The sequence below is a fragment of the Colletotrichum orchidophilum genome (genome assembly GCF_001831195.1).
Source record: "Colletotrichum orchidophilum strain IMI 309357 chromosome Unknown Scaffold_55.1, whole genome shotgun sequence".
Lineage (NCBI taxonomy): Eukaryota > Fungi > Ascomycota > Sordariomycetes > Glomerellales > Glomerellaceae > Colletotrichum > Colletotrichum orchidophilum.
In genome coordinates, this window is record NW_019173011.1 from 187397 (window position 1) to 200171 (window position 12775).

General features: G+C 55.1%; 4 protein-coding genes across 4 annotated transcripts; 2 read left to right on the plus strand and 2 right to left on the minus strand.

Annotated features, from left to right (window-relative positions):
• Positions 1-123: 123 nt before the first annotated feature.
• CORC01_07065 (uncharacterized protein) lies at positions 124-708 on the minus strand (the record flags this gene model as incomplete). Its single annotated transcript, XM_022618703.1, has 1 exon — positions 124-708. One exon carries the CDS (start codon positions 706-708, stop codon positions 124-126), a length of 585 nt encoding a protein of 194 aa, XP_022474803.1.
• A 697-nt stretch (positions 709-1405) lies between these two features.
• On the plus strand, positions 1406-2570 carry CORC01_07066 (alpha-soluble NSF attachment protein; the record flags this gene model as incomplete). The annotated part of the gene is made up of 4 exons (XM_022618704.1): positions 1406-1438; positions 1520-1643; positions 1751-2057; positions 2156-2570. The coding sequence occupies 4 exons, from the start codon at positions 1406-1408 to the stop codon at positions 2568-2570; spliced, it is 879 nt and encodes a 292-aa protein (XP_022474804.1).
• Positions 2571-3474: 904 nt separating this feature from the next.
• On the minus strand, positions 3475-7055 carry CORC01_07067 (DENN domain-containing protein; the record flags this gene model as incomplete). The annotated part of the gene is made up of 2 exons (XM_022618705.1): positions 3475-3911; positions 3962-7055. The coding sequence occupies 2 exons, from the start codon at positions 7053-7055 to the stop codon at positions 3475-3477; spliced, it is 3531 nt and encodes a 1176-aa protein (XP_022474805.1).
• Positions 7056-12339: 5284 nt separating this feature from the next.
• CORC01_07068 (uncharacterized protein) lies at positions 12340-12543 on the plus strand (the record flags this gene model as incomplete). Its single annotated transcript, XM_022618706.1, has 1 exon — positions 12340-12543. The coding sequence occupies one exon, from the start codon at positions 12340-12342 to the stop codon at positions 12541-12543; it is 204 nt and encodes a 67-aa protein (XP_022474806.1).
• Positions 12544-12775: the final 232 nt, after the last annotated feature.

The window sequence follows — 12775 nt, forward strand, 5'->3', positions numbered from 1 at the left end:
CATTATTAGCTATGACGTCGGGAAAACGGGCACACGCATTTGTAACATGACGAAATACGATCAATGGGAAAAGGAATATGTTTATCAACAGGTTCTCTCACCGGGTATCCTAATTGGTGGGTATCATGACTCCTCTCTCTTGCTGCTTTGAACGACAAAGTATTTTCCGGCCGTCCTTGACGCGGTCTCCAGAGGATTCCAGTCCTCAACTCCCTTGGTATCAAACTTTTTTCCACGCAGTCTCTTTGGTCGTTTCTTGTGACCGAAGAGGATTTCCTTGCCCAAAGCGTCTTGCAGCTCTTGCAAGCCAATTGTTGCCTCTGCGACACCCTCTGTTGTCTCGTCGCGCAATGAACGCAGAGGTTCAACACCGGTGGTATCTACGCTCTGCACATCGCGCACAAAGTGTAGTTGCGAGTGCAACGTGCGCAGCATCGCGGTCTCTTCGGCCTCGGTTTCGGGGAGCGGGAGGGCGGATAGGCGAAGGAGGTGGTGTAGCTTTGCACGGGAGATTGGCTCTTCTGTTGCCTGCTCCGTGGCGCCAGCTCTCGAGCACGGTGGGAGGAGAGAGGCGACGGACCACGTTGGTTTCGAGAGGAGTGTTGAAGCTGGTTTCGGTGCTGAAAGGCGGACGGAGGAGGACGTAAATGTGCGGGTTTGGGGGAGGAGTGCGCTGCAGCGCCTGCACAATGGACGCATCATGGCCATGGTTCTTCTCAGGATTATGGAGCTGTGGTCCCGACTTCTTCAAGGTGCTTGAAGATCGCGGTCGTAGATTTGGCCTCGGAGTTGGTCGACCTGGAAATTAATCTACTTGGGACCTAGAGCTTGAACCCTGATGTTTCTTCCGCAGCGACCTAGGTAGGGGCCAGGGAAAAGGTCACTTGCGGTGTCGGCGAATCAGGGTGTCGGGACGCGACACCAACGCAAGTGGGAAACCCCACCATAGGAACCTGCAACACTAGGTACCTTAGGTAACAAGGCCCCATGGAGGGATTCGCAAGCAACGTAAGCCACCTCACTCACCTTGGTTTCCGCTAAGCCACAGCGACTCACCCCGCGCGTCATAGCTGGCCACTGGACCAGCGACCCCCGAAGTGGGCGGGTGTGTCGCGCTGCTACAGTTTCGAAGCGCTGATGCCAGCCCGCAGCAACCACCACCACTACCTCTCACAGCCGAACAACGACCCAAGCGACGCACATCCTTCCTCTCTCTCTCTCTCTCTCTGCAAACCCACGACGTATCCTCACGAGATAAGCAGTATAAAGAGAGTCTGCGATAACCCACCCTCCAAACCAACGTAAACGACGGCATCGCACCCCATCGAACTCGTCCACCCGATACTGATCGATCGAGAGACATACCCCCGTAGTCATAGCATAGTGCCTGCTTAATTTCGAAACCATGGCCCAGGACCCTCGCGCTTTGCTGCAAAAGGTGTGTCGATGTTGGAGGATACTCATGCTGGTGGTCTCAGTATGGCGACACGCGATCTCTGACGTTTCGTGATTCGCGCAGGCAGACAAGACGCTCTCGAGCGCCGGCGGCGGCTTCAGCTTCTTCGGCGGCCGGGAGGACAAGTACCAGAACGCCGCGGACCTGTACATACAGGCAGCCAACGCTTTCAAGATGCAAAAGCTCAGTCAGTCCCCTCCCCCCCTTCACGAATATCATCTTCCTCGTCGCCTTCCTTGTCCTCCTCCATAGAACAGTCAAGTCTAACGAGCGGCGAATCTGCCCCTTCTACAGACCGCGAAGCAGGCCAGGCCTTTGAAAAGGCGGCCCAAGTACAGACCAACAACCTCAAGGAACCCGACGACGCCGCAAACACCCTCGTCGACGCCTTCAAGGCCTTCCGCAAGGAGGACCCGGAGGCCGCCGTCCGCTGTCTCGAAGTCGCCGTCAACCAGTACTGCTCCAAGGGCAATTTCCGCCGCGCGGCAGGCCACAAGGAGGCGCTCGGCGAGCTGTTTGAGACGGAGCTCGGCGACTCGAAGCGCGCGCTCGAGAGCTACGAGGCCGCGGCGGGATGGTACGAGGGCGATAATGCCGCTGCGTAGGTTACCCTCTTTTCCGTTCAACAACTTATTTGCTACACATTCACGGTTGATGGGGCGAGAAGTGACTAGCTAACACCGGCCAAAAAAAAAACAGCCTCGCCAATAAGCTCTGGCTCAAGGTAGCAGACGTGGCCTCCCTCGAGGGCGACTACTACAAGGCCATTGAAAATTACGAAAAGGTTGCCGCCGTCTCCATCAACAACAACCTGATGAAGTACAGCGTAAAGGACTACTTTCTCCGCGCCGGCATCTGCCACCTCGCGACGGGCGACATGGTGGCCGCCCGCCGCGCCGTCGAAAAGTACGCCGACATGGACCCTGGCTTCGTCGGCCAGCGCGAGTCCCTGCTCCTCAACGACTTGCTCGCCGCCGTAGAGGGGGGCAACCAGGAAGAGTTTACGGATAAGCTCTTCCAGTATGATCAGGTCAGCAAGCTTGACAAGTGGAAGACGACAATGCTTGTAAGGGTGAAGAATGCTATTGAGGAGCCCGAGGACGAGTTTGCCTAAGTTGGTGAAGGACCGGGGGGCGGAGGGGGTTTCGAGAAGTGAAGAGTTAAACTTGAACATCTTTTCTTTGGCATCGTGGAGTGGACGGACGGTGATCTTTGAGAGAATGACGAAAAGACAATGGGAGTTCCCCCTGAGACGAAAGTTGCCGAAACATGGGATCCTTACATGGATGCGTTGAGGGGAGGGGGGTGGGGGGAGGTGAATTGACGAGGTTGCAACAGAGAGGACTAGTACACCAGAAGAATCGGCACGGTCAGTTTCTCGTTTGAATAGAAATCCACATCCACGTCCAGTGAACTAGGGCGAGGAGGTATTCCTTCCATAATACTGCGACCACTTGGCCAGAGACCCCGTCGCTAGACTACGTTTAGCACCCACTTCGAGTCACCAAACAGCTAACATGGATGAATGAATCATCAAGACCTTGGGGTCCAATATATTCGTCGTTTCCACCTTGTCTTCTTAATCTAGTATTGCGCAAAAAAAAAAAAAAAAAAACCGACCAAAGAGGTGCGGTTGCGTCGCGGCTGCGAGACAACCCCTTGCCACTCATCAATGCTCTCCTTTCCCTCTCTACCTGCTTTTCTTGCTTGCTAGTTTGCAATTCCTGCTCGACAGCAATGCAATTATCCGAAAATGGTTAAAGGATCCAAGTTCTGGCTCGCAGCTGGAAATAAAAGACTCGCAAAAGATGAAGAAAATACTTCTTCATGAGGAACCCCTTAGCCCTCTTTTAACCCCAGACTCCCCCCTTATGCCCGTTGTGATTTTATACAGTCCCGCCTCCTGCTGTTTATTAAACATACAGTCTCCCTATCGTACAGTGCAGAGAGGCAGAAGTCGGAATGGTCGTCGGATCATGACCGGCATAACGCCGGCAAACGTCATCGTCGACATTCATTCAGTTTGGTGGACTACCAACCATGCTGGGTACTTGCTTCCTAATGAAACCGCGCGTCCGCTGTTCGGCCCGAGGGACGCCCTGGATCGCTCGAGGCTCTCTCATCAGACTGGGGTCCAGCTTGGTGGGAATCCTAGTGACAACGGTTCGGTACTCGCCCGGGAATTTGGCACTCGGAGCAGGCACCGAAGCCGTCCGCCACATGTGATCCGATGTATCGCCCAGATACGTCGGTATCTTGAGCTTTGATGGCGCAGCAAAACCTGATACATTGCTTGATGCGCCGTGCGACATACGGATGGTCGACAGACGAGAAAACCCCGTTGAAAGTCCGGGTCGTCCGCGAGCCTTCTTGGCCATAATGATCTCGTCAAAGAGACGAATCGAAGCGTGTGTTGCCGAATGTGTTTCCCGTTCATGAATGAACTCGTTGAAAGCTGATGATTCGTTAGCAGAGCGAGTGAAATGGTTTGGACAATGTTCATACCTTGAGTTTCTCTCAACATCGTGGCGTACTCTTGCTGATCGTATGGGAGACTCTTAATGAAGCCGCTCATATCGAAATTGTAGAGCTGGCCGTTGTTCTTTTGTTCGCGCGTAGGGCGGCCCAGGTGCTTTCTGTATGTGTACAAGAGACTAGCGAGGCATCGGACGAAAGCAGCTCGAACTCGATCAGGGTGGAATGCTTCGCTGCATACCACGGAGACTTGTCCCAGGCAGCGGTTGTGGGCACGAGCGTTGCAGTGAGAACACTCATAAATACCGTCTCCTTCTGACTTGTCGTCACAGACGGAGCATGTCGAGGATAAGTCGTGGGCCATCCAGTTGAAGCAATGGCCCTCAACCCACACCATTGTATCAGTATTCCGTACGGGCTGAATCAGCATGTTGGGCATGATGGTTGATGCTGCCAGCGTAGACTGCGCATATGTCGAAGGAGCATATCCGGGTGTGTATCCGTTGTACGAAGACTGCGAATCGACCGAGATGGCGGATGCCGACATGCTGGGATTATGTCCGCTGAGGAAGGGCAAGCTTGGTCTATGAAGAGGCGGGTGCTTGTCCATGCCAAAGGACGAGCTGCGCCGAGACTTCTCATCAAAGTGGCCCGACTTCTTTTCTCTCAAAGTCTGTGCAAAGCCTGAATCGCTGCGTGACACAGGCGTGGTCGGCATAGGTGGGAAGTTCATTGAGACTGGGGAGATGGAGGACTGTGGGCTGGTTTTACCGGACTTGCTGGTATTGGGCCGGTCCTTGCTGTGGTCGCCAGCCTTCGAGTGCAAAAAAGCATTGAAGATTGGTGGTCGCATCGAGTTCGGCGGGGCAGGCTCTCCGAAAGACGAAGAGTTTTGTGTAACCCACTTGCCCAACGAGCTCGAGGCGACACTGGCGTTGTACAGCGTATCGTTCTCGACTGAAAAGGCGTCGTACGGGTACGACTCCATTGCATACGGCGGGGGTCCAGTAGTCACTCCATACCGAATGTGATGCGGCGCAGCCACGTGAAGCAAAGAAATGAGCTTGCGACGATGCTGTCGCGGAAGGCGGACAGGTTGGTTGGTGGCGTCGATCGTGTCAAGGTCCAAATCAACCAGCACATAGTCATCCTCAGGTAGCTCAATCTTCTCATATCGCCGCTCAATACCGACGATGTAAGGGCAAGGCGCCTCAAGTGCCGAAAGTAGGCGCGCAGGGAGCACGGGAATAAAGATGCTCGCCCACTTAAGGGGATACAGCAGGTTGGCCAATGCGTGGCATGCCAGGTGAAGCATGCCAGTGTGGGAGGAGAGGAAGATGATGCGAGACTCCGACATTGCATACTCGAACAAAGCAACAATATTCTCCATAGACAAGCACCTGAACAGAGCGTAGATGTCAATGGTCCGAGCCCCTGGAATCTCGTTGATGGCCTCCTTTCGGCAGTATAGTCGTAACTCTCGCACGCCCAGCTCAACCTGCGTCTTGGAGCCCAGGGGACTGAAAGCCTCGGTGCACAGATTGACGACGTAACGCTCAAGAGGCTGCCAACGACCAACCTTGGGGGAGCTTGGTGGTACTCGGAGGACTGCGCTGTCGGTCATGGGTACAACAATCGCTCGCAGCCATTCTTTCCAGAACGACATTCTCGTGGCGTCTCTTCCCAAGATCCCGTAGGCTCTGGGGGCCCACAGTCCGCTCTCGCCAGCCGTCAAGCCGTCGATCTTGGACGCGGCACCGTGCCGAAGTGGTCTCAGCATTTCTGTCATGAGACTGATCTTCTCCTCAACAGCACTGATCTGGTCATCCAGGGTGTCACGAGCGGAAGACCCCGAGGGGATCGTAGGAAGCTTTGCAAGCAGCTGCGAGAGGTGCGCACGCTCAGCCGCGAGTCGCACTCCAAGACTGGCCGCCAACTCCCGCTCCTCGTTGGACATGTGGCTCTGCCGCCACTGCTCACATTTCTTCTCCACCTCGTCTGCAACCTCGGACGCCAGGGCAGTCCAGATAATAATGGTAATACCATAGATCTTGGAGTTGTCGTCCGAAGTCATCGTGAAACCGTGCCAGGTGGATCGGGGCCTGTCATCGGAAGACACAATTTGGATGTCGTTCGGGAAAGCAAACATGGGAACGTAGTCTGGGAACCTCCCACGACGGGCAATCTCGTCTGTCGCGTCTTTGGCTGGGTATCTGTCCAGCAAGACGGGCTCGAAACGTCTCTTGAGGGGATGCATATCTGGATCCGTGTTTAGGGGCTCCGGGGGCGGGATGACCGAGTTGTAGTTGCTGAGTCGCTTGGCGGTCCTAATTGAAGCTGGAGCTAGCGTGTTAGTTGACCGGAAAGGACTTGAGGATTGCGCTACAGAGGAGGGTGGACCTTGGCGGGGGATTGTACCGGCTCCTGGCGTGCTTGCCCTAGGAGTGGTGGGTTGCTTGCGCATGCTGTTCATGTCCCTGAAACTCATCTTGCGGCGGATGCTGCCCTTGATGCTCCGTTCGATGCTGCGTAGAGGACTCCTCCGGCCGCTCATGTCGCCCTCGTCGGCCTTGATGCGCTCAGCTCTTGGGTTGACCATGGGAGGACGGGCTTGTGTCTTGGCACCGGCACTGAAGGACAAGTCTTCAAGGAAGTTCTCTCGTTCCGAAGCGAACTTGAGCAAGGCCTTGTCAAAGTCGAAGCCTTCGATGAAGGGTCCTTCGCCATTGAGTCCAGGGGGCAAGCCATTGAAAACATTGAGGCCGGCACCGCTGCCGCTGCCGCTGCCGTTGATCTGGTTCGCCTGAGAGGGTCGAATGGTAGCGCTGCTCCGGTTGCTTCGCGTGTTCCCATCTACCTCGTCGACGGTTTGGATAGAAAAGCGACCATTGGCGGCGCGGCCACCTGAGTTCTGCCTCGAATGGCGACCGACGCTGGAGTGACGAGCAACGCGCTTGCTCGGGGTGGCGTTCAACTCGCTATCGCTCTCCTCATACTCGCTGTCCTCGGCGATGGTGGACTCGACGTTGTTGGAGGGGGGCTGCGGGGTAGAGTCCTGATAGGAGACGGACTCTACGCCGGCGATCCAAAAGTAGTCGGCGAGCGGCGTCGAGGAGCTGTCCATGACATGTCACTTGCTGGTGACCAGCCGGATTGGCGATTTGGCGATATGTCTGGCTGGCGAGGATATTTTTTCCCAACGTCTCGTTGCTCTCGCACGGGGGGTTGGCCCGGGCTTTTTAATCGCGAGAGGGTCTCGGGGTTCTTTGGGTCGTTGAGTGGTCGGTCAGGACTGGGGGGGTACTTTGTGGTACAACTCGGTACGGTGGGTGGACAGGGCAGGGGTACCAGGATCCGGGAGGTTCTGATGGAAAAGTCTCAGGCGACGACCTGTAGGGAATCGGCTCGTTTAGCTATGGGATCCTGTCGAGGTCTCCATCCAGGACTGGAGAAGAGGGGGAACAGAAGGCGGTGAACGCACGAACCAGGGAAAAATGCGACTGCTTCTCGACCAGCGACAGCTAAAGCGCCCAGGCAGCGGAGCAATAGGGGTAGGTCAGGCAGGGAAGCCGGAGGTAAAGGATCGAACCGGATCGGAGAGGGTTGAAAGTGACGCGTAGCGCGAGGCCAAGTTGAGGTTGATGGCGAAGCAGGTAGGCGTCGGGGCGATGAATAGTGAGGACAGGTGCCGCGACGTGAGGTAGGTAAGGTAGGGAGGATGGGTAGGCCAAAGTCGAAGAGTGAATCAACGACAAGAGGAAGCCGCCAAAGGAGTGGATCTTAGGACGTTTGGGTGACGAGGGGTGGAAGTGAAAGTTGAGGAGTGAGCAGAGGCGTCAGCCAGGTTGAAATTGGTGCCAGAACCAGGCTCGGATCAGATGCCCTCAGGTCTAGGTAGGTTGGTCGTGTCGGGCAAAGATAACAACAACGAACGAGAGAGGGCGATGGTGTATTTTTTTCTTCTCCTCTGCTGCTCGCTCGGCACAAGCCTTTCCCCCCTCTTGGTTTTTTTTTTTTTTGTGGTGACAGAAGAACAGACACAGAGCCTCCAAGAAAAAGAAATGAAAAGGAAAACAAAAAAGGAGACTTTGCCGGCGACAGGCGACAAACGACCAAACAATAGTCGAGTCGTTGGATGGAGAGATGGGAGGGAAGAAGGCAACGGAGAGAAACAAATCAGGCTCAGCAGGTCAGGTACCAAGGAGCCACGCGCGGTATTTTCTATTCTTCTTCTGGTCGCGTCGTTCGTTTTCCCGTTTTAACGGAGGTGTGTATTTCTAAATGCAGTGGCAATGATAGATATGGAAGCTAAGGTAGGTACTCCGTACTTTCTGTGCGCGCGCGCGCGTGTGTGTGTGTGAATAGTGAAAAGCAGCATGGGCTCAGGCACAGGTTAAGTCAGCGCAACGGACGACGAACAACAACAGCCATGGCACGGTTTGGGACAGAATGGGAAGCTAATATGGTGATCGGGCTCGACGCGAGAGAGAAAGAGGGCAAGCACCAACCTTTGGGCGCCTTCATTCGCTGCTGCTGCGTGTTGGCGCTACCCGTTCAAGGAGGAAGGAGGTGGTATGTGGTGTGCAGTTTGCGGGAAAGGGGGGTGTCCAGTGACCGGCGTGCCTGTCCCCGTCCACGACTAGATGTGGTGTGGTGTGGTGTGGTGTGGGAGGAAAAGGAGTGGAGACCGACACGGGGCGGCGGCAGACGGACAGGCAATTGGAACACTCTGCGCCAGTTGCGGGCGGGTGCAAGTGCACACCGGGGGGGAACAGCGGGCCCTGGGGTGGCAGAAAAGGGCAGCCAACCTGGAAAGGGCAGGACAGAAGTCTGTTGCAGGATGATCACTGAGGAGCAGGAGGTGAGGCGTGGGAGGGCCCTGGAAACCCGAGCAGAGACCTGAGGCTAAGGTGAATGGACCCGTAATGGAGAGCAGAGGGAGATAGAGGGGGGGAGAGAGTGTGCGCCCAGGACTGGGATGTCCTTCACCCAAGGGGGGTCATAATGCAGCTGTTACAGGGAAAGGCAAGCCGCAACCTAAGACCACAACAAACACTGGACCCAATGAGACGCTGTGGTCGGTTGATTGGGTCTAATTCGGCCGGGATTGGAGACGTGACGCCTGTTCTGCTGTGAACCGGAGCACGACACATCAAGAGCTCCAATTGCGGCTATATCTTACCACCGTATATCTTAAAAGTAAGTGTCTTATGAACACTCTCCCGTAGCACCGCGCCTTTACTTACGTTTACCCAGCGTACGTTAATGCCGTAAGGCTGGTATTTGAGACGTGGGATATCCAATCTATACTGCCTGCTATCGCCCGTCCACGACCAGGCAATCTGCAAGGCAGGATATCACATGGATTGTGAGGATGCCTCGTCTGGAATGGAAACTTACATCACAACCGTCTCGACTCGCCTCACGTTGAGATTGTCTCTGATCAACGTCGACGAAGCGAGACTGGTGCATCCGTCTCCCGTCCCGTCCATTCACCAGAAGCTGTTGAACCGGGCTGATGGAGAACTGACGTGTTTCATACCGACTTGTCGTCCCGCTTTCTTTTTCCTGGAACCGAGATCTCACAGAGCGGGAAGAAGCAATGCCATATGCACTAAGACCCTCCAGTGCCGCTCCAAGTCCCCATCGAGGAATGTCTCTCGATTGCCGCTGCCGTGTCTCGTGCTATTCTTTCAGCTGCTCGTGTGAGTCCGGCAAATGAGAGGAGGTAGGTATGTACCTATCACTATCAAGTGCTCTCCTGCCCCGTTGTTCAACTCCGACTTGGTCTGGACTCGGTAACAGAACCATCTAACGATGCCGTCTTTGGCCTTAGCCTCAACCACGACATTCTTGCCCCCCATCCCCTCCTTCAACCGTCCTTCTTCTCAATTTTAGTCTAGGATGACCAAGCTCTTGAAGAATGCCTGTCTCCTCCTGCTTACCCCTTGCCTAGTCGGCAGTATATTCTACGCCATCACATAGGACGCTCTAAAGCGTTGGCTACAGTCTACAGAGAGAGGCTTACAACACTAGGTAGGCCAGAGACGGTGAAGCGTGGAAAGAGTGTCCAAAGCCACCCTTGTGGTCCCTGGACTAGCGTTCCAGGCATGAGCCTAGCAACATCGGCATAACTACCTTACCTATGGTTAGCTACCTAGCACTGTAGGTACCCTCAGAACAGGCAATGACAATCAGGGCCCTGGGCTTCTTTCCCCTGGATCACTAACACCGTCGCGGGCATCTGCTTGTCGATCAACTGGCCCTTTCTCGTGCCCTCCCGAGTCCCATGGACTTCCTTGGACTTCCATTCCTTTTCGTGGACTTCAGATTGGGTCCACCCACCATGACCCATCCGTACTTAGCCCACCTTTTGCTACGAAGCACCTACAATGTACTGCGTATGCACCGCACTGCATTGTGCTCCTCCTCCGCCAGCATCCACATCAACTCCCCATTGCTCGACGATCTACCCTTCAGCTCCAATGTCATCAGGGAACATCCCCAGGGTAACTCACTCTCCCCCTCCCTTGCTTTTTCACTGCTGCTGCCAAAGGCCCAACATGATGTACCTTCAGGTAAAGTGCCTCTTACGCAAGTCGTGACGGTATCAGTCCGGAAAGTATTGATACCTGCATCAGTGAAGGGAGAAATCCGAATTGTGAGCGGCCCAGCGCTAGCCCACGACGCTTTCCAGGACGAAGGTCCTACAATGTATGCGATGCCACCGACACCTGCAAAGCAACCTCGGGGCTGCCCAACTGGAAAGCGCCCCGTCCTGCAGATACACCGGTACGGAGCACGGATATCCCACACCTGTTTCCTTGACGGCGCACGTGTAAGCGGCAGCTCACCCACGAGGACCAACCTACCCACACCTGCGCCTGTTGCTGAACCCGTCCAATATTGCTTACGGATACGCCCATCATCCACGCGCATTTGGTAACTCCTCCTCTCATGACACACGCGAGTACACGCACCACTACACACAACTTCGGAAAAGTAGAAAATGGACTCCCAAACCGCAGAATCTGCGGAGATGGACTCAGCCATTTCTCACCTTACGGGCCTACCACCAAACTGCTGTCCCGAGATGCCGTGGACCGGCGCTTGGCTCATACCCAACCCCGTTTGCATCTCCATCCACATATCCGTACCGCCCGACATGAAAGAATCTATGTACCAGATCCGAAATTCTCTCGGAATAAACCTACCACATGTACAATCCTTGGCTGATGCTCCCTCTGGTGGATCTTCTCCATCTGCCCGTCGTATCCCATCCTCATGGATGTCTACAGTAACGAGACCCTCGTCATTGTCCTTCTTTGGCCGCCTGCCTACCACTTGACTCTGCCCATCGTCTAGCTTCCCTGTCCCCGGGCCTGCCGTCTGCCCTACCTTATCGCGATTCAATTCATACCTCGCCCCAGTGCCGACTTGCCATGGCGGAAAACGAAATCGAACACTAAAACACTCGACTACGACCTATTCGTCCGGCATCACGGCGACGGCGGCGAGTCTTCGTGCGGATACAGAAGCCTTTGCCAACCTGGTGAACTCAACCCCAGGTCAACGAGCCAACCATGCACCTTGTCCAGGGGTTGCCAGACTTCTGCATCACACCCTCTCGTGCTGTGGATAAACTCCCGTTGCCCTTCTTCGGCTCCTACCTACGGAACCCATGGAGCTGGCTGCAGCATACACTGTGTATAAGCGCATTCCCACACGTCTGGTGTTCTGACGAATACGAACCGTCCAGCGTGGCCAGGGCAGGGCAGCAAAGAAGCAAGCACCCAAGGCGGTCTGCATTCCAATGCTCGCTACAGACTCCGGAGTATTCCTCGCCCGCCTCATGCACTTTGCCTCGAGTCGGCATCTACCAAATGTCATCCTGTCGGCGTACCTGCTTGTTGACGAGCCTGTCAACGGCAATCCGCTCAAGGCTTGTTCACGCTGAATGGATCTCTTTCCGCCTTTCCGCGGCGTCCATCACGCAAAACAGCTTCCATGGGAATTCCTCACAATATATCGTCACACATGTAAACCCCAGCTTGCTCCTTGGGATGAATGCCAGATTAGGACACGGCTCACAGGTTCTCCCAAGTCCCAGCGCGGCGACTTTTTACGCACGCGCACAGAGCAAACGATCATCCCATTCATATAGGCCTGATATCACGGCCCATAGCCGATCGTGGGCCCGAGATGTCGAGCATGACGGACAAGGATTGGCGCACAGCTTCAAGTGTCTGTGGGTGGGTGGTGGTGGTGCCGGTGCCGGTGCTCAGTGCTCACTGGCCGCCATACCAATCCCCCCTTCCCGAGAGCACTTCTCATCGGCGCCAAAAGCAAACACCAGCGCCGGCAGATGCCCCATGGCACCCTACGCACTTGTCATACCCAGGAAGCCCATGCCATCTCTCGAGATTTTCTCTCAGAATGAGCCGATTGCGTCGCTGTATGCTCGATCCTTGAACCTAGGATACGCCGCGAATTGTTGCTTCCCATGGCCCCGCCCACATCGTGACATTTTCGGAGACTGTTTGGTCTGGTATGGACACATCAGCGGTCTACTAGGATTGCAGACGGCTCGACGGGAAGGAAAGCCACTGTAGACTCCTATTTCTGCAGCCAGCCAAAGAACTGAAGAAATCTTTGTTTCAGATTTCGCCCACATACCAGCTCAACCCACGCGCTAGGCACTTCATAGTCCACAAAAATCGACTAGCTGGAATCTGTCGGCCTTGTCTGCCTTCCCTGGCCCCTGGTCCGCGATAGCAACTCATCATCTCCCCGGATTTGGATCATCCAGAGCTATTCGAATGCACAAGAAGATGGTAGTCTTTC